This window comes from Magallana gigas, chromosome 5, assembly GCF_963853765.1.
Source record: "Magallana gigas chromosome 5, xbMagGiga1.1, whole genome shotgun sequence".
Classification (NCBI taxonomy): Eukaryota; Metazoa; Mollusca; class Bivalvia; order Ostreida; family Ostreidae; genus Magallana; species Magallana gigas.
The window spans coordinates 10,066,536-10,088,267 of NC_088857.1; the positions used below are offsets into that span (position 1 = coordinate 10,066,536).

Consider the following 21,732-nt stretch of genomic DNA (forward strand, 5'->3'; position numbering starts at 1 on the left):
GTGGTGTTTTGGTAATTTTGTAGATTTTTTAGAGCAGTCTACTCTTGTTTATTTTTACAGATATTGATGAATGTACCACAAATATCCATAACTGTAGCCAGGGATGTAGTAATTTAGAAGGAAGTTACCTCTGTTACTGTAACCAAGGATACGAACTGGATACTGATAGGAAAACATGTAATCTAATTCCTACTACCACAACCCAGAGTACAACTACAACACCATCAACAACCACAACTCAAAGTACTACCACTGTGCCAACCACAACCACAACCCAAAGTACCACCACAGTGCCTACAACAACCACAACCAAATGTACCACCATAGTGCCTACAACAACCACAACCCAAACTACCACCACAGTGCCTACAACAACAACAACCCAAACTACAACCACAGTGCCTACAACAACCACAACCCAAAGTACCACCACAGTACCAACAACAACCACAACCCAAAGTAACACCACAGTGCCCACAACAACCACAACTCAAAGTACAACCACTGTGCCTACAACAACCACAGCACAAACTACAACCACTGTGCCTACAACAACCACAACACAAACTACAACCACAGTGCCTACAACAACCACAATTCAAAGTACCACCACAGTGCCCACAACCACCACAACCCAAAGTACCACCAGAGAGCCAACAACAACCACAACCCAAAGTACCACCACAGTGCCAACAACAACCACAACCCAAAGTACAACCACAGTGCCTACAACAACCACAACCCAAAGTACAACCACAGTCCCCACAACAACCACAACACAGAGTACAACAACAGTGCCAACAACAACCACAACCCAAAGTACAACCACTGTGCCTACAACAACCACAACCCAAACTACAACCGCAGTCCCCACAACAACCACAACCAAAAGTACTACCACAGTGCCAACAACAACCACAACACAAAGTACAACAACAGTGCCAACCACAACCCAAACAACAACAACAGTGCCTACAACAACCACAACTCGAACTACAACCACTGTGCCAACAACAACCACAACCCAAAGTACAACCACTGTGCCCACAACAACCACAACCCAAAGTACCACCACAGTGCCCACATCAACCACAACCCAAAGTACCACCACAGTGCCAACAACAACCACAACTCAAAGTACCACCACAGTGCCCACAACAACCACTACCCAAAGTACCACCACATTGCCAACAACAACCACAACTCAAAGTACCACCACAATGCCCACAACCACCACAACCCAAAGTACCACCACAGTGCCTACAACAACCACTACCAAAAGTACTACCACTGTGCCAACCACAACGCAAATTACCACCACAGTTCCCACAACAACCACAACCCAAAGTACCACCACAGTGCCCACAACAACCACAACCCAAACTACCACCACAGTGCCCACAACAACCACAACCCAAAGTACCACCACAGTGCCAACAACAACCACAACTCAAAGTACCACCACAATGCCCACAACCACCACAACCCAAAGTACCACCCCAGTGCCTACAACAACCACTACCAAAAGTACTACCACAGTGCCTACAACAACCACAACTCAAAGTACCACCACAGTGCCAACAACAACCACAACTCAAAGTACCACCACAGTGCCTACAACAACCACAACCCAAAGTACAACCACAGTGCCTACAACAACCACAACTCAAAGTACAACCACTGTGCCTACAACAACCACAACTCAAAGTACCACCACAGTGCCAACAACAACCTCAACCCAAAGTACCACCACAGTGCCCACAACAACCACAACTCAAAGTACAACCACTGTGCCTACAACAACCACAACACAAACTACAACCACTGTGCCTACAACAACCACAACACAAACTACAACCACAGTGCCTACAACAACCACAACCCAAAGTACCACCACAGTGCCAACAACAACCACAACCCAAAGTACCACAACATTGCCAACAACAACCACAACTCAAAGTACCACCACAGTGCCTACAACAACCACAACCCAAAGTACCACCACAGTGCCCACAACAACCACAAATCAAAGTACCACCACAGTGCCAACAACAACCACAACTCAAAGTACCACCACAGTGCCTACAACAGCCACAACCCAAACTACAACCACAGTGCCTACAACAACCACAACCAAAAGTACTACCACAGTGCCAACAACAACCACAACACAGGTTACTTCTTCGACACCAAAGATATCCACTACCATGAGAGTTTTGTCAGGAAGCTCAACTACAATTACGACTGCTGGAACCCCGACTACACAACCAACAATTGAAAGAAGTATGCTTAGATGCTCAGTTTTACTTTTTTAAAAGAGTTGTTTTATTTTATTTTTGTCAAACACACTTGCAAAAATATTTGAAAAATTTTTAGTCATGTTTAACATTTCTACAAGAGAAGCATTAATCCAACAAGGACATTTCTGATTTCTAGAGTTGTTGCCTTTTGGATCGTCATTTGGAGACAGTCTAGCATCCACTGGAGATGACTCCCTGCAGGCTGTAGTATACAACCAAATTGGATTTATGTGTGGTTGTTCTATAAGCAGGCGTATTTATGTATGCATTACAACTATTGCATGCATCTGCCAATTGAACATTTTGTTAATGTTTCCCTCTACAATATATCTTTCTTGACAAAATGTTGTTACTATCAATTCTTTGTTTCTCCTTCAGATTTACTCAGATGGTTTCATTTCTGCTGATGCAAGATTTGATGAAGGAAAACCAACACTTCTGTCTGATTCATCAGGAGCTTTAGCTGACAAGATTTTGGCTCCATACTGGACAGACATTGACTTGTCTAGTCAATCCCGTATCTGGTATCAACTCTATCAAGATAACAGAGCACAAAATGTTGGGGCCATCTTCACCGATGCAAAGGAACTAGTTGTTAACAGCATCAGAGATCAGGGAGGTGATGGAGAACCATTTAATCCGAACTCTGTTTTGATTGTTACTTGGGAGAACGTTGTGCCCTCACCAAAGTCATTATTTCCAACAAAGGTATGCTTATTAATGTAATATTAACATGATTGACATTAACATTTGTCATTTGGTGACCAGTAATCCACAAAGTGAGATATATGTATTTTCAAATCTTTACAGAGAGAATTTTTTTTTTGGTGATTTTCTATATTCTTGAAATTATTAAACTTTATTACAATAAACATGAAAATTGATGCTAATTATGAGTAAGAAGAAGTGTTCTAAGGACAGTAAGAGTTTGATTAATCAAATTATGGAGATATACTTCAGCATGCATTATTGCTGCTTCAGAATGCCACGTTTCAACTATTAGTGGTCAGTGACGGGGTGGCCACATACACAGGGTTCCTTTATGACTCTGTGCACTGGGATACCACAAGACCTGCTGTAATGGGGTTCAGGTGTGGAAACCAGCCCTCTGATGTCTACAGCCACCCAGCTTCTTTGTCCAAAGAGATCCATAGTTCCCTCGTAAACCAAGGATACAACAGTCAGTAACAGTCCTTGTTGATGTTATGAGTGAAATACTATCAGACCAGTAGAAAATGGTGGAAAATACCAATCTTGATCTTCATTTTGATTTTAAATGATTTTTAGTTTGAGTTAATAATTTAATGTCATTCTGCTTGTTTGAATTGTGCAGGACACAATACAAGTGGAGTGTGGATATACAGACTGGATACCTGTAGTGAGAGAGAAAACAACTACAGGGCTCTGTGTTATGCCTGGATGAGGACAGACAGCGTGCAAGAACAGAGCGAGGTGAATCGGGCCGATTCCCTGCTACCCGCATGTCCATGTAACACGGTACAGGCAGCACTAGATGACAAGTTTGTCCAGACTGTGATGGAGTCCAACTGTTACTTTGTACATCCATCCCCTGTCAACACTAACTACACTAGGGTAAGTTCATTACTTCTAGTATGCATGGCTTATAGGTGTCATGATTTAACAATGACCGGAGTATAGTAATAAATCCAGTCTATTTCGGTTAACACAGTAGGGAGAATTGCCTGCTGTATGATCATCCCAGCTACTCTATAGAGTATACATGTAATATATCTATTATAAATAAATAAGACGAACTTTTCTGTATTATCAATATATACTTCTATCAAATCATATACATGTAGGTCTATTCAGCTTAGCATCTTTCACAATGTTACATTCATTACAAAAGCATTCCTATCGATATGAGATACACTAAATAAGCAACCCTCAGTGAAACTAGCTTTTAATTATAAATGCATTAGGAATTAATCTTGCGCAGATAAAGGATGAGTTTGATATGATGTACACGTACATACATGTATATTGATATACCAGTAATCAGAAATGTGTTGGATTTGCTCTAATAAGCCTATGGTCTTTTCTCTTCTTCACAGAAATGCTGTTACTCCTCCTACGGATCTCTGCTGTTTGCCACCTTGGGGTCAGGATATGTGTTCCTGAACAGCCCTCTCACCCACCCCAGGGAGGCGCTGGTCACAGACCTAAATCCTTACACCCAGTGCTGTGTCAAGGCCCGGATGTGTGAGGAGTTTTTCATCCACCGCCCCTCGGATAACTGCAACAACTACATCCCTGTCTCTCCAGGTAAAGCATATCTAAAACCAGGGACCATGTTTATGTACTTGTATACCGGGTATATGATAAACTGAAGCCTGGTGGGGAGAGCAGGTGCTTGCAAGGGCTAGCTTTCCTGAATCCACTATCTCTGTAATAAAATGTTAGCCAGCAAGTAACCACTACACTGAACAGGCCTCGATCATGTTAAACCCCCCAAAAAAGTTTGGTGAAAGCTTGATATATGATCATGAAGAGTATGTACCCACTATGTTGTACACAGTAATATGAACTGAATTGTTGTGCTTAGAATAGAATTCTTGGTATTCTGCTTGATAAATTCTAATTGAAGATATATAAGGTTACTTTGCATGCATTACACAGATGCTGTCTCTCCAATGATAAGTTACTACCCACTGAGACTGTTTGCTACTGTCGGAGAAATGGTGGACATCACGTCTATAGCACAGACCACAGGGAACAACTATGTCAGCTTGATTGTGTCGGGAACTATCAGTGCCAACGTCACAGAGAGGGGGATGTCGGCTATGCTCTATAGATGGACTCCCAGGGACATCTCCCCCAAATCTATACAGTCAGTCATTTATCTATTAATTTGGTGTATATAAAGGCAAACAGTATCATTCCTCGAGTTCTTCGTCTACAATATATTAATCAGATTGTAACAGTGATTTTGGAGACATGTTTCCCTAACAAGACATCTTCTTGGCCTCCCAGTGATACAGTGTTGAAAAAATGTTTCTATTATGTTATTGCAAATCTGCTGAACACCGTTGACTGCATTAAATTAAAATGAAATAGTTATTGTTCAGATATAAAGAGGAGTTCCAGAATAATGACATTTGCCAGTTGTACACTTGATAATGGTACCAGTACTGTAGATTCTTAATTTTACACGAATACTTAATTTTGCAGTCGGTCATTTTCATGAAATCGCGAGAACATAAAATTGCAAATGCTGAATTTTTATCAAAGTGTTTTTTAACTTTTTATTTGTCAAAAAAAATAAAAGCAACATTTTAAAATTTATGAGATGCGCTTCTCCCAATTTATTCCTCGCGTATAATTAGGAATCTACAGCATTTGTATATTATTGTAGGATCTATGCACAGACTCCTAACTCCATGGTGTATATGATTGTAGGATCTATGCAAAGACTCCTAACTCCATGGTGTATATTATTGTAGGATCTATGCACAGATTCCCAACTCCATGGTGTATATTATTGTAGGATCTATGCACATACTCCTAACTCACTGGTGTATATATGATCGTACGATTTATGCAGAAACGCATAACTCCATGGTGTATATTATTGTAGGATCTATGCACATACTCCTAACTCACTGGTGTATATATGATCGTACGATTTATGCAGAAACGCATAACTCCATTGTGTATATTATTGTAGGATCTATGCACAGATTCCTAACTCACTGGTGTATATATGATCGTACGATTTATGCAGAAACGCATAACTCCATGGTGTATATTATTGTAGGATCTATGCACATACTCCTAACTCACTGGTGTATATATGATCATACGATTTATGCAGAAACGCATAACTCCATTGTGTATATGATTGTAGGATCTATGCACAGATTCCTAACTCCATGGTGTATATGATTGTAGGATCTATGCACAGACTCCAAATTCCATGGTGTCATCCACTGTGACCCCGGACATCATCCTGTGTCCCGGCTGTAGCGGACACGGCAGGTGCTACTTTGACAACGTCATTCCTCACCCCCAGTCCTCCTCCTTCTTCCTGGTGGAGTGTGTCTGTGAACTCGGCTGGACAGGTATGATGTAATAAGTGAACTCAGCTGGACAGGTATGATGTAATAAGTGAACTCGGCTGGACAGGTGATATGTAATCTTGGACAGGTGATATGTAATCTGTGAACTTGGCTGGACAGGTAAGATGTAATCTGTGAACTTCGTTGGAGACTGTCGGTAAGACGTCCTCTATCAAAAGATGCCAAATAGCAACATTTCCATGTGGTTTAAATGTGGTATGCATGTAACTGTACATTGAAAATGATCATTATCAGAAACCAGTTTTGTTCTGTCACTATTGAGTCTGGTATTTGGCAGTGAATGAAAGTGGGGTTATCAATTTCTTTGATCCGTGTTGTAGGTCCCAGGTGCAGTGTGGATGAGGATGGGTGTGTGGGCAGTCCCTGTAACACGACCGCTGCCTGTCAGGACCTGACCCCCTCGGTCCAACAGTCCCGGGGACTGACCTACCAATGCTCCTCTTGTTCTGTGGGCTACACCCTATCCAGCTCACTTAAGTGTACAGGTAATTTTTGTGTTTTATTTGAAGATGCAAAAATGAGATTGAAAAATACCTATTTTAATATTTATATGATATTTGTTTTTAACACCTTAAATTTTAACATTTTGTTCAAATTTTGTAGATGTTGATGAATGTGCTTTGAACCCCTCTCCTTGCAGCCAAGGTTGTTTGAACACAGACGGTTCATATCTCTGTACATGTCAGACAGGGTACAGACTCGATGGCTTCAAGTGCCTAGGTAAGATGTCACAGACCAATGCAATGGAGTCAGAAGGGTTAATGCTGAATTGATCGAAGTTTTTTGATGGATAGAGAATTCAATGGATAGAGAAATGTCTTAAGTTGTTTTATTGTCAGAATATAGGGTCAGAATATAGGTTGAGGTGCCTTCCTGTGTACCAGCCATTACCAAAAATGATGCTGGAAATTGAATTGTATCCCATCAAGTAGTAAATACCCTTCCATAGGCAGTTTTGTGTTCCATTTATCATACCGAAAGTTTTATTTTAGATGTTGACGAATGCAATGAAAGAACGAGCAATTGTGAGCAGAGCTGTGTTAACACACAGGGATCCTACCACTGTGTCTGCTCCCCTGGCTACCAGCTACACACAGACAAACACACATGTCTCAAAGGTAATACCACTAGTCACAGATATCAGCTACAAACACATGTCTCAAAGGTAACACCACTTTCATAGCTATCAGCTACACACAGACATACGTATGTGTCTTAAAGGTAACGCCACTAGTCACGAAAAGTCAGTGTCTTTGAATAGAGTTGATAATTTGGTTACTTCTTTGTGATTAATGCATGGATTGTTTGACATACTGTTTTTGTGTCATATTTGTTGCATTACTTTGACTTTGACTTTCTATATATTTTTATCTCCCTTTAGTTTCCTCAGAAGCTGCTTGCATTGCTAAACAGTGCCCGCAAGGTTGCAGGTTAAAGCCTTCCGGAGAAGCAGAGTGTTTCTGTTCCCTTGGGTACAGAATGTGGCCAGATTCATCTTGTGAAGGTACATCCATATTGAAATTGTATTATATTTTCATAGAATTTTGTATATCAGCTATGTAGTACTATCATATGTTACAATTTCTATTGATATTGTGACATGTTTTTAAAGCAGTATCTTTTTACAATTTTGATATTGTACGTGTATGTAACAAGATTTTATTACAGAATTTATCCTGTAGATAAATGTTTGATAGATTTAGTGAATGCAAGCCATGATTTAATTATTATAGAATTTATAGCAATACTATCTTTTCACTGATATTGTGAAATGGTGATATTGTAGAGTTTAGCCTTTTGAAAAATGTGATTTCATTTAATAGTATGACATAAATTTAGTGAATGTTTTATCAGAAATCAATGAGTGTCTGGATGGAGTTTGTCCTCACACTTGTAAGAACACAAATGGAAGTGTAGAATGTGGCTGTTATGTAGGATACTCACTCCAAGCAGATCGTACATCTTGTAAAGGTATATATGTATTATTTCTTAAACATTTATTTCTACATTTATTTTCTGACAACCAGGATCAAGTTACCTTAATTAAGGTGGTATGGGACTTCTGTCAATATTAATGTGGATTAAAGTATATCATAACTAGAATACTTTCATTGGTTTAGAATTTTCAAATTTTACAATTTTTAGCCAATAAATACCTTCAGTTTTTAAAAATATTTGGAGAGTAAATAATTGTAAAACCCCCAGCGGGATTCAATCGCATCACTTACAGATTCGTAGTAAGCCCTCTTACTCACTGTGCTACACAGTTAGGCAGGGGTGTGCAATTACCATCGCCCGACGCCCGGGGCTACCGATTTTAGAGGTCGGGCTAGCAAAAACATTAACGGTGGTAGCCCGTCGGGCTAGTAAATCATAACCAGAGTTGGCAAAATATGCCGGTAAATTTGCAGTGTCCTAGTAGGAAAAGTGTATCGTCATTGTTATCACAGAGGCATGATATCTGCTCCTTTTAAGTCATAATAGCCTAAAAATTTCTTAAGCATTTTTTTCTCGTGCTACATTCTTCTAAGAAAAACACTTTGCTGTAAGTTTCACACTTTGAAGTTTTACCGACAGTGTTGACCTGACCAGTGGCTAGACGAGATAGTCACGCCTCACTGCACATGGCTTCCGTAGTTACCTGTGCAGCTGTTTCAAGTGACATCACTGTAAAATGATTCCTTTTTCTTTAATATGTATTCATTGGCTTTTTTAAATATAACTTTTTTACAGAGAGAGAGAGAGAGAGAGAGAGAGAGAGATGCATTACAGAGATATTATAAATTTCTGCACTAACTATTCTCATGAACACATTTTAAAGTGACCTGCTTGGTGAATTAAAAAAAATTCATATTTTGCATATTATTATTTGTGCATTTTCCATTATTTTAAATTAAAATTTACCATTACGTAATTAATTGCATAGTTGTATTTTGTAAATGGAAATTAAACAGGATAAAATGCATGCACACATAGATAGTTGCAGTGATTTTATAGAGTCTGTTCACATTCACAATGTTATGTTTGGGTTTTATTATATAAACGGTACCCAAACCAATTTTGTAACTAAAATGTGAGAGATCAATGAAGCTGAATATTTTTGAACTAGTCTACCACAGAAAACATGCAAGTAATAAATATTTCGTATATTAATAATTATATATTAGTATCATACAGGGTTTTTTATAAAATGAAATGTCGACATGTCCGAAATAGTCTGGCTAGTAACTTTGAATCTTGGGCTAGTAACTTTGGTACTCCCACTAGCCCCTGGGCTAGTGGCCAAATTTTTTAATTGCACACCCCTGAGTTAGGTGACGATATTGAGGAAGAAACTACTCATAGAATTCCACTTCAGTTATTGTTTATTATAAACAGTATGTCACAACATTGAGGTGTCCCATGCCACCTAAACATTGACTCATTCATCTTTAGGGAGAAAAGAGGATAAATGCACATTCTAGTTTATCTGTTCTCTATTAAAAAATTAAACATATTAATGCAGATTTTAAAAAATAAAAAAAGATTTTTTTCCCCCACAAATCAGAACATAAAAGTTCTTTATTACTGTATTATTTAGACACCATAGTTTCCTTCTATGTTTCTTTTGACCCTCTGAAGAATGTTCTTAATAAAGACTGAAATAATTTCTTTGACAGAATGCGTCTTTGATCGCTGGGGACTTGATTGCAACATGTCATGTGACTGTACCCATCATTCCCTGTACTGTGACAATGTGATTGGCTGTGTGTGTAAGCCCGGGTGGGTGGGGAGGTTCTGTGAGCTGGACACCAATGAGTGCGAGGACTTGGGGCTGTGTCAGTCCCCTGAGGTGTGTACCAACACACTTGGATCGTACCGCTGTGACTGTGAAAACGGCTACCAAAGGAACAAGGTCACAGGACTCTGTGAATGTAAGTTAATTCTGTCAAACTGAAAAATTCTTCCTTTGTCTGTATATTTTATTGTCGCAATAATAATAGTTAATTTTGTGCCATATTTTGATATATGAAAAAAATCATAAACTTGTAAGAGTTGCACCATATTTGATATGAAAATGAAGTGTGTGTTGGGTTTGACAGATCACAGCGCCTGTAGCTCCTGGGCGAGGAACACCTGTAGACTGGATGAGGAGTGTATAGACACACCTGGTGGTTATACCTGTGTCTGTGGGGCAGGATTCAGGAGAGTTAATGGCACCTGTGAAGGTGTGTAAATGGTGTACCTATATTTATCTATAACCATACTCAATTTTAATTCATTACCTACATATATTTGCATGTCAAAATTTTTGAAAGCTAGAGGGTTTTCTCTAACGTGATTATATAAATATTAGTGAATGGTAAAACCAACAAAAATTGTATCTGAGCTGATCAAATGTCTATTAACTACCAGTGTGATTCATGGTTTGTGTTTCATGTTTAACTGTAAACTAAAATAAAAGAAGCAAATATGTTGTAATAAGTAGTTTGTGCAACATAAACAAGCTTTAGGTTCTGAGTACTGAATTTCACCATAACTGATATGCCTTTTATCAATAGATTTGGATGAGTGTTCCGAGATGATACATGGATGTCACCATGACTGTGTGAATACAGAAGGAAGCTATAGATGCTCCTGTAAAGTTGGGTATTCCCTACAGCTTGATGGAAAGACATGTTTGGCTCAAGGTAGTATTAATCCTTGTCTATTGTTATTCATTTATAATCTGTCTACTTTTAAAGGGAGGGAGAGAGATTACCAGAGAGAGGGGGGGATGAGAGAGAGATAGAGAGAGAGGGGGAGAGTCAGAGAGAGGTGGAGGGAGAAAGTGGTTTGAATGATGCAGCTTGTATTGTCTATTGTTATTCATAAATAAGCTGTCTACCTTTTAACTTCACTGAGAGAAAGTGAGAGAATGAGAGAGGAGAGAAAAAGAGAGAGGGTGCTCTGAATGGTGCAACTTGTATTTTTTCTTGTCTATTGTTATTCATAAATAAGCAGCCTACTTTTTAAATTCACTGAGAGAGAGAATGAACCAACTTTAGTATTCAGGGATTTTTTCAACCACTTAGATAATTTTCATAAGATTTTCATTGCTTTCAGCTCTTAACCCGTGTAGAAGCACTCCCCAGTGGAATTTCTGTGACCATAACTATGGAGGGTGTACTGTGGATGTTGGAGATAATCCCGTCTGCTTCTGTAGGACGGGATACTCCTCTGTACAAAAGGATAACTTTACTCTCTGCAATGGTAAGTGATTTTTGTGTAGACTGTAATTAAATATGAGGAAATAATTCACCAGAAGCACCCTTGCAGATTTTAAAATCTTAGGTGCTTTGATTTTTCTGACAGTTTTATACTGTAAATGTGGTTATTTAGACATGGGAGAAATTTACATTAGTTACGTGGTAAGCTTAAAACCGCATAAAATACACCTGCACGAATGGTAAAATAATTAAAACTTGTGTGTAGTAAATAACGCATTCACATAGTTAATACCCACACTCCAGAAAACACATATCTTAACACCGGCATAAATAACGACATCTACAGAAAATAAAATTATAACAAAGGTATGGTGTTTGCAATTTATATTTTCTTGAATTAAGTACTTGTTAAAATAAGGAATCAACAGTAACTCCAGAAAATACTGGTGAGAGTTATACTTATCATGCATCATCAATCAAAGTTACTCCTTAGAAATTCAAGCGCTTGACGTAAAATTGTTCCGAATTAATATATTTATCAATATTGATTTTTATAACCTATACTTTTGTATTCAGACATCCAGGAGTGTTGGATGGGAGTATCCGGATGTTCACATGGATGTGAGAACACCTGGGGAGGATTTACCTGTACCTGCCCCCAGGGGTACACCTTGGACACTGACAGAAAGATCTGTAAAAGTAAGCAAGTTGATTATAGCTCTTTCTTTGATGCAGTTATAGTAATAACTGTACAGGGTTATTTTCGCCCTGTGTAATTTTCGTACTTCAACACTTGCTAACAATTTTGCCCAGTCTTGAATTTGCCCATACATAGTTGCGTTTGAAGAGAGATAATTTGAGACATTGGAAATCGCCCAGTCTAAAATTCGATCACTGAAAACGAGGGTGAAAGGGGCAAAATTTAAACGGGAGCGAATATTTCCCTACATACAGTTATTAGTAAGGTCTTTGTACATGATCCATTGAATTAACTTGTTTTATATCAAGTATATACTAAAAGACATTTGTTTTTAAAGAGAGCTATTGCATTTAATATTTTTATACCCCCGCTCCGAAGGAGAGGGGGTATACTGTTTTACCCTTGTGTGTCTGTCTGTCTGTCCATCCGTCCGTCTGTCTGTCTGTCCGTCCGTAACAAAAATTTCTGTCGCATTTATCTCAGCAACTATTTATCGCAGATGCTTGAAATTTTAATACAATGTTTGTTAAGGCATGCCATATAGTGGGATATATTTTTGTACCAATCGGACGCCAACTTCCTGTTAAATGACGACTTTGTTTATTTTTAGCAAAAATTTTCAAACAAATTTTTGTCAAAGAATTCTCAGCAACTGTTCATCGCAGATGCTTGAAATTTTTACACAGTATTTGTATAGGCATGCCATATCGTGGGATATATTTTTGTACCAATCTGACGTCAACTTCCTGTTTAATGAGTACTTTGTTTATTTTTAGCCAAAATTTTCAAACAAATTTTTGTCAAAGATTTCTCAGCAACTATTTATCGCAGATGCTTGAAATTTTAACACATTATTTATATAGGCATGCCATATAGTGGGATATATTTTTGTATCAATCGGACGTCAACTTCCTGTTAAATGATGACTTTGCTTATTTTTGAACCAAAATTTTCAAACAAATTTTTGTCAAAGATTTCTCAGCAAATATCTATTGCAGATGCTTGAAATTTTTACACAATATTTGTATATGCATGCCATATCGTGGGATATATTTTTGTACCAATCGGGCGTCAACTTCCTGTTCAATGACGACTTTGCTTATTTTTTAACCAAAATTTTCAAACAAATTTTCGTCAAAGATTTCTCAGCAACTGTTTATCGCAGATGCTTGAAATTTTAACACACTATTTGTTTAGGCATGCCATATTGTGGGATATATTTCTGTACCAATCGGATGCCAGCTTTCTGTTAAATGTCGACTTTGCTTATTTTGCATATTCACATCAGAGCAGGGGTATCACTAGTGAGCATTGGCTCACAGATATCTTGTTAATCTTAATTAGATTTAGAGAGGTATAACAATGTACCAATTGTTCATCTTTTATACTTTGGTTCCACTTTGATTTGATAGGTTGTTCTGATTTGGGGAGATGGGGAGGGGACTGTGTGAACTCCTGTGAGTGTGGACCGGGTGCGCTGAAGTGTGACCCTGTGTCAGGGTGCGTGTGTAAGACGGGCTGGACTGGCCCCCGATGCACACAACACGGCATTGACTGTAGCAGCACACCATGTGCCACGCACCAGAAATGTGTGCACGTCAACTTCACAAAGATGTGTATATGTGAAAATGGCTACCAAAGAGATTTCAACAATCAATGCCAAGGTACGCATAGTAGTATAACACTTTAAACCAGATGGATTTGCAAGCTTAATCTGAATAATGTACCTATTACATATGACTGAGTTAAGAATCAGTAAGTAAATTCAAAAGCTGCAAATACTTTTAAGTTAATCCATGATATTTCAACATGATTAAACTTAGCTAATATATTCCCCATGTCAAGTTTGATCTTAGTTCTCTTAAAAAAAAATTTTGGACCATTTGGACATCTTTTTTCACTTGAATAAATATATATAGTACACTGCCACTAAATTCTGTTTGTGCATTGTATAGTACAATTATTTCTTGTTATAGACATTGACGAGTGTTCTACTGGCCAGAACCTCTGTACCCAGAGATGTGTGAACACACCTGGAGGCTACCAGTGTACCTGTCTGTCTGGATTCCAGCTCAGTGCAGACAACAAGACTTGTATAGGTATAAGCTGTACCCCATGGACCAAGCATGTAGATTAATAGACAATTTTTTTATTAAGACTTTCAGTTTAAATATACTTCTGTATTGATAAAGTTCAACATCTGTTTATTGGAATCAACATCCAAAAATAATTACTCCCTCACAATGAAATTTATCTTTGAAAAGATACATAACTATGTTTGTGTCTGAACAAAGTTAGGTATTAACATATGTATCATAGTAATTTTTACTACATTGTACATGCACATAAATTATAAAACTTGATTGTAGATGAGGATGAATGTGAAATACAAATATCTGACTGTCATCAAAAATGTCTCAACACTATCGGGGGATTCTACTGTGTTTGTTATGAGGGTTTCCATCTTAGTGGTTCCAACAAGTGCATCAAAGGTACTTGCTCTCTCTCTGTCGATCTCTCTGTCTCATGATTTTGATAAATGCAAACACTATATATATATATGTTCTTTAAGAATATGAATACCCGGTAACTCTGCACGTCAATACTTTACAAATAAACAGGATAAAAATGCTGCAATATCTTTCTTGATTGTAGATGAAGTGTCCAGCCAGTGTCTTGGAGTGGCAGACACCTGTCAGTATGGGTGTAGAGTGGAGGGACCCAGAGCCTTCTGTTACTGTCCCCTGGGGTACACGCTCAACCCAGACCAGACAACTTGTACATGTATGTCTCTTTACAACCAGTACCTGATTATAACATTAGTCCAGGGACAAGCGATTTTGATTTGTTATCAATGTAATTTGTTATATCCAGTAGTTTAAGATCAGGGGGATTATAACCTAGCTAACTTCCCCCTAAGGGTGAATTCATTTTAAGTGTGTTTGCTGTAACAGTGTTTTACTGTACATGTGTTTTTCTGTAACCAGTAGTTTAGTTCTCATGATGGCATTTGGAACAAGGCATTATGATAACTCTCTTTACATGTTGAATTTACAGACGTTAACTCAACTGTGAATGTACAGTTTGTGACTGAAATAGATTTTAAGTCTGAATACAACAACCCTTCTTCCCTTCAACATAAAAGTCTGAAGAAGGACATCCAAATTCAGGTAAGCAGTAATCGAATGCACTCTTTGATATTACCTGGTAGTTACATAGTATCTCTGTATGTAAATTGAAAATTCTCTTCGAATTTGGATACATGTGTGTAACATTGATATATCTGTCTTTGTAGTTTGGAAACGTCTTCAACAGCATGAAAGATCTGTCATCTGTTCAGATTATAAAGATAAGGTCAGAATTAAAGAACACTCTCCATGGTCTATTTGTTCCAATGATCAGTCGATTGTCTTATGGGTGTGTATTTTCATTTGGTTATTATATTTTTCAGTGAAAACTGCACAATATTTGATGTTCAAGTGAAATTCAAGACAAATCTAACCAGTGAGTTGGATGCTAGCTTGACTACAGCAGTAGAGAGTGTTCGTCAATCAGGGGTACAGTTTCAGGGCCAGAAGTATGCCATAACAGAGACCCCAGTCATATCTGTACCCTACGGTAAGACATCAAGTACATTACCAAACAGCCCAACCTAACACCTGAGCAGACTCCAACTAAACCCCAGCTTACCTCGGGGTTTACTCCGGGTCTGCTTTTTAAAAATTTGCATCGATTTGGGGTTTACTTTGGGTCCACTCAGGGTATGCTTTGGGTTTACTGTGGGGTTGCTTTTTGGATCCACTTTAAACACTTAAGTGTGAAGCAGACACATCTTTTATCTTACAATTTTACTGCCTGTATTTCCCATCCCTTTTATATTCCAAATACACAGTCATGTAGCGTCTGCTTTCAGGGGTCTACTTCTGATCGTGGTTTATTCTCTGTGTCCTCTCTGGGTTTACGTTGGGGTTAACTTGGGGTTAATTCTGGGTCTGCTCTAGTTAACCCAGAGTAAACCGCAATAGTAAACCCAGGGTTTAGTTGCAGTCTTCTTTTTGTTAGGTTGGGTCTAATTGGTATGTACTATACAGTCTGGTGTACATTTACCTGTATTAGGGCACAATAGATTTATCCATTAATACAACATCAGATGAAGTTGCAGTTCTACCATTTAATAGCCATGTAATATGTTTTATGATTTTTGTCTGGTTCCGTGTTTGCTATGCTTTAACACTGTTGCTTGCCCTGAATCGTAGGAGAACTCAGTGGATGCTGATCATGTATGTCTACTGTTTCAGTACCTGCTCCATGTTTACTTTGTCTGGCCTCAGAGAAATGCTACATCACAGTCAATCAGAAGTACACCTGCAGGTAAACACACTGTTTCTGTATTATCTTGCAGTTGTCTTATACCTAAATACACTATGTGGATGAAACTAATCTTGATTCTCAATCATTATCCAGATTAAAAATGCTAGAATTTCCTTTAATTTTATTGTTTAAATTTTCTAATGTAAATTTTTTTCATCTCTTTCAGAACCCTTCAAGGTATGTACATGTACTTCAATACAGGAGTAATAATAAACAAAATATGCATCTTCACAAGCCAAGGTTTTAAATACCAATTCATTCTCTACCAAGGATGGCTTGCAGAGATGCATATGATTAACGGAAATCATGGTGATGGACTATTAAATCATTAGATTACCATTTAATCTTGATAAGCTGACTGGAATAGTGTGGTTTGTTTTGTTCTTTTGATACAGTACGCACCACAAATGTAGTACCCCTGAAGATAACAATTCAGAGGAGCTATGAAGGATACATGGCTGATACAGTAGACATTAGATATGCCAGGCTGGAGGACTCAGCACTCAGAGCTGTGAGTAATGGACTTACAAAAAAATTGCTTCATGCTCTTCATGCATGAAATATTTGAGATCAGAGTTAGTGAATTAACAGAGACTCTCTGAATGATGTTTGATGTGGATTTTTGCAGTTGAATGGACTAGTGAACCTGACTGTAGTAGAAAAGATCCAGCTTACTGCAATCATGTGAGTTCGTCAAACCGTCAATGCATACTGCATACAGTGGGGTTATTTTTGCCCTGTGTTATTTTCGCCCTTCTACACCTGCAAACGGTTTCGCCCCGTCTTAAATTTGCCCAGACACACTTGTGTACGATTAAAAGAGATAACTTGGAACTTTGGAATTTGCCCAGTCTTAAATTTGTCAGCGGACAACGAGGGTGAAAGGGGCAAAAATAAAACAGAGGCAAATATTTCCCTGTATACAGTATATGTCTCTATTTATGTCATCAATGCTTAGGTATAGAATTTCTGAATTATTGGGGTTTTGGTCTTTTTTGACAGACCCATGTCAACAGGAACACAAATACAGGCCTCTATTTTCCTGACAACTTCAGGAAGCTATGGTTTGTTGGACCAGATCGGTGGGAGACTGCATGAGATGATTGACAAACTTGGCTGTATAAGTCTGGAGAGTGGCTGTGTATCTCTTTTAAAGAGTTCACTCATCTTCAATGGAACACAAGAAGGTAGGTTATCACTCGCTATATTATAATGACCCAAATGATTCCAAGTCTATATACATGTAATTAATATATGATAAGTTGTAAATTGATGTAATCAAGATACAAGTACAATATGGAAACAATACATGTATAGACAATCTTTTGAAATTTAAAATATGTATACATGGTAGTCAAACTTGGTTATCTTGAATTAGATGGGACTTTTTATTTAAAAACTTGGAGATATTCGAGTATTCCAGGGTTAAATACTTAAAAAAATAAGTGGTTGAGACTTACAAATCACTTTGGCATATCCATTGTATTCAAGATACATGTATCAGTGTTCGAGATATTGAAGTTCAACTATGTGTATTTACTAAATATATATTAATGCTTCATTACAAAACATTTGTACCGTCACAGTTCCAGTACCATGCTACACTTGTACACAAAATGAGAGGTGTAAGACTAATGCACAAGGACTATCAAGTTGCATGTAAGTATATAAAATTAAGGCTCCAAATCATGCATATATATTAAATATATTCAATCATTTCAAAATCTATTGCAGAATTCTATTTTCTTTTTCTCTTTGGTTCTTTTGAACCATGTTGACTGTTGTTAATCATTCATTCATTGCAGAGCCCTTACTTCTACTGTTCCACCTCCAACCACCGCACAAACCACAGGTACTAATATTAGTCATATTAGTAGGTTGACCCTATCACACCTGTCTCACCATCTCCTGACTTTGACTGACTTTGCCACATACAAACTGCACAGTAATGAGTTATCTGACCCTGATTTACTCTGACTCTTGCAGTGGTCCTCAGTACCCTCAGAACTGGTAGCACGGACACACAGATACTGGTTGGAGTGGGCGTGGCGGTCCCCATCGGGGTCTTGTTCTTTGTACTGACCATTGTCCTCTCTGTGCTACTCTGTAAGAAGAGGCACCAATGGAAAATCCAAAGGTATGCATGTACCAGTGAAGTACGACAGGATCAAAGATCTCTGGGACTTTCTGTTTTATGTAATGGTAAAGTATATAGAAAAAAGATATTTAGTGTGACATCCTGTTGCATGCAGCATATTAAGAGTCTTTTTTTCTTTTAAAGGGAAATGTCTATGAACTCTACAGATGGTCGACAAGGCATGAATAGGGTGAACCGAGATAGGGTAAGGATTAGAAGAACTATTTTTTTTATTGCAAATCTTGATAATTATGCACCGGGCCATATGTTTCATGGACAATTTTTTTCAGTTGTCTAAGAACTGTAACTGTAGTTGGTACAGTTTAAATGGACTATGGCTTTGATATTTGTAGGTGGTGTTCAGACAGCCCATACTTCCTATTCAACCCCCATCTGCCCAGGTTTGTTCTTCCAGTATATCGTTTGCCAGTCTACATATGCATTTAGGGGCTCGATCGTTATCCTCTTGCTTAATTTACTGTGGAAGGGATATACACTGTATAACATTGCAAACTGTGTGTGTTAGTGTTTAAGTGAATAAATAACAGACATTTTTTATGTTCAAGAAAAACTTGCTTAAAATCATATTAGGATAAATCAAGTCAGCAATGATTGCCTAAATGTAATGTAATTGACAGGGCATACGTTATTAGTACTAGTGTTTGATTGGTTGCTTCTAATCTACAGGTAAGACCAACTGTTCGCAGTGGAGTACCACCCAGCTACCCAAGACTTTACCCAGTTCTAGACCACTTACAAGGTATAAATAATAACTATTCAGACAGCTAATTAACAATGCGAAAACATGCAGGTAAAAAAAGTTACAATTTATTTTATGGACAGTGATCAATTTCAAAAGCAAACAAAATTTCCTCTGTATTTATAATAGAATGATTTATATAAAAAAAAATATTTAATTTGCCAATGTATCTGTAATTTGTAAATTCTTAAAATTTCATTTGTGTCTTTCAGATGAGCGTCGCTCAAGAATCTCTTCAAGAAATAAGGATGAGGTACAATTTTCATTTTAATGCATAAATTTTCCTCCATATAATTTTCTGTCACTTCTCCTTAATACAGATGTTACCTTTTTATCATGATCATTTTTGTATTCATTTGTGAAAAAAATCAACACTAATTCAGTTATGCCAGTTAAGTGGTGTCATTAATAACTTTGAAAAATCGCATACAACAACATAATATTTGAGTAAAATCAAGAACTTTTTTAATAAAAAAATTGCCATCAGTGATGTCTAATGAATGTTGATTTTTATTTTTTTTTCATTTAAAGAGACACTTCTCGATTGATGCATGTATTGGTTAACTCTTGATTCTTATAAGTGCTACAGAAAATCTTATAAATTGTAAACACTTTTTTTAGTTCGCGCTTCAGCGCCCTCTGGTGGATCAGAGACCCAGCAATATATATCAGAACTAGGTAAGCTAACAACTAGATTCCATTTATGGCAGGTTTACTGCAACAGGAACTGTTTAAGATTGAATTAATTCCTTAATGATGTATAATATGTTTATCTTAACATTCAGCTTCAACATATCTTTAAATTAATTTCAAAATGGATACATTGTCATTTTTGCTAGCTACATGTACATGTACCAGGTATATGGACGCAAAAGCTTTAATTCGAACATGAGTTTCCCTTTTGGAGAATTTAATAGTTTGTACTCTACATAGGTAGCCCAATTTTTAATACCCCCTCCAATGTTTTCTTTACTTTACAGGCTAATGGTTATGAAATATAGTTTGCCAATTTCTAGTATCTGGAATTTGTTAGAACAGCCATGTCAGGACTCTTGTGCACTTTCATTAATGGCTGGCAGAGTTACCAGAGACGTGTACATTATTCAGGGAATTCAGTGAGAACTCTGTAAATATATTGATTGATGAATTTGTTTCTTGTTTTCAATGTTAGTCATGAATGTTATCTGGTATGTTTATAGGATTTATAAGTTTGTCTTTGTTACTACGATAAAACATATAGTTTTTGATAATTTACAACTAATTATTTATATTTTGAAACTGTTTGCATTTTTTATATTTTTAAAATAATTGTTATTTTTGATAACTTATTGTATATATCTATTTTGCAACAAAACTGTTGATATTTATACTCATAGTTATGTCTACAAATAATTTATTTCTTGATATACAGATGAGATGTATATGGAAACACATTGTTGATTTTCCTCTTTTTGTGTACAGATTATTAAGAAGTTGACATCATTACATGAATCAATCTTTCATTTTGTTTATATTTCATGAATAAAGTCATTGAAATGAAATAATTTGAACCATTCTTTTACTTGGTGGGAATGTGGAGAAGAAATATAAGTGTTGACCATCAGGTGCATTGGACTACTGTCTCTAACCAGAGGGGGGGGGGGGGGAATTAAAACTGAAATATAATGAAATAGACATTTTTGGCAAAATACAGTAAAACACGGTTATAGCGAATATGCTTATTATAAGTACAACACGGATAGCGAATTTTCGGACACAGTGAACTTTTTTGGAATCCCCGGTAAAACTCTTAACAAATGTTTGCAAAATTTTACAGTTATAACGAATTCGGATATTACAAATTTACGGATATTGCGAACTGATTTTCAGTCCCGTAGAGATGAAATATAACAAAATTTAACACCTTTATAATGAATTTCTTTACAGTTTAAAAAAGTTAGCACAACCAATTATTAAAACAGTTTGAATAAATTTATTTTCATGTAATTTTTTCAATTCACAATCCAATTATTAAAGGTATCGATCAATGTAATGAATTTTCATTTTAGGCCTCAATGAGTGAAATTCATAGTTTAGTGAAAGAAAACATTATCATATAGTGAATTCGCTATAGATATTATTACATATTCGTTATACGGATATAATGAATTACGGATTTAACGAAGTATTTCCATT

General features: G+C 37.2%; 1 protein-coding gene across 1 annotated transcript in view; it reads left to right on the forward strand.

The window, feature by feature from the left end:
* The window catches only part of LOC136275309 (serine-rich adhesin for platelets-like), a 49,064-nt gene extending 27,982 nt beyond the window's left edge, over positions 1–21,082 (forward strand). The window contains exons 25-63 of the mRNA XM_066084051.1: positions 61–2,283; positions 2,437–2,561; positions 2,679–3,008; positions 3,282–3,480; positions 3,634–3,893; positions 4,376–4,586; positions 4,941–5,151; positions 6,213–6,382; positions 6,721–6,885; positions 7,004–7,120; positions 7,393–7,518; positions 7,782–7,904; positions 8,255–8,371; positions 10,060–10,314; positions 10,483–10,608; positions 10,942–11,070; positions 11,486–11,632; positions 12,166–12,288; positions 13,702–13,953; positions 14,266–14,388; positions 14,659–14,781; positions 14,945–15,073; positions 15,347–15,459; positions 15,585–15,643; positions 15,741–15,907; positions 16,588–16,660; positions 16,827–16,837; positions 17,056–17,171; positions 17,289–17,344; positions 17,663–17,847; positions 18,247–18,319; positions 18,466–18,512; positions 18,647–18,797; positions 18,942–19,002; positions 19,151–19,198; positions 19,485–19,557; positions 19,770–19,810; positions 20,179–20,235; positions 20,538–21,082. Coding sequence (XP_065940123.1) covers positions 61–2,283; positions 2,437–2,561; positions 2,679–3,008; positions 3,282–3,480; positions 3,634–3,893; positions 4,376–4,586; positions 4,941–5,151; positions 6,213–6,382; positions 6,721–6,885; positions 7,004–7,120; positions 7,393–7,518; positions 7,782–7,904; positions 8,255–8,371; positions 10,060–10,314; positions 10,483–10,608; positions 10,942–11,070; positions 11,486–11,632; positions 12,166–12,288; positions 13,702–13,953; positions 14,266–14,388; positions 14,659–14,781; positions 14,945–15,073; positions 15,347–15,459; positions 15,585–15,643; positions 15,741–15,907; positions 16,588–16,660; positions 16,827–16,837; positions 17,056–17,171; positions 17,289–17,344; positions 17,663–17,847; positions 18,247–18,319; positions 18,466–18,512; positions 18,647–18,797; positions 18,942–19,002; positions 19,151–19,198; positions 19,485–19,557; positions 19,770–19,810; positions 20,179–20,235 — 7,115 coding nt within the window. The 3' untranslated portion in view covers positions 20,538–21,082. The remainder of the gene's footprint in view (positions 1–60; positions 2,284–2,436; positions 2,562–2,678; positions 3,009–3,281; positions 3,481–3,633; positions 3,894–4,375; positions 4,587–4,940; positions 5,152–6,212; positions 6,383–6,720; positions 6,886–7,003; positions 7,121–7,392; positions 7,519–7,781; positions 7,905–8,254; positions 8,372–10,059; positions 10,315–10,482; positions 10,609–10,941; positions 11,071–11,485; positions 11,633–12,165; positions 12,289–13,701; positions 13,954–14,265; positions 14,389–14,658; positions 14,782–14,944; positions 15,074–15,346; positions 15,460–15,584; positions 15,644–15,740; positions 15,908–16,587; positions 16,661–16,826; positions 16,838–17,055; positions 17,172–17,288; positions 17,345–17,662; positions 17,848–18,246; positions 18,320–18,465; positions 18,513–18,646; positions 18,798–18,941; positions 19,003–19,150; positions 19,199–19,484; positions 19,558–19,769; positions 19,811–20,178; positions 20,236–20,537) is intronic.
* Positions 21,083–21,732: the final 650 nt, after the last annotated feature.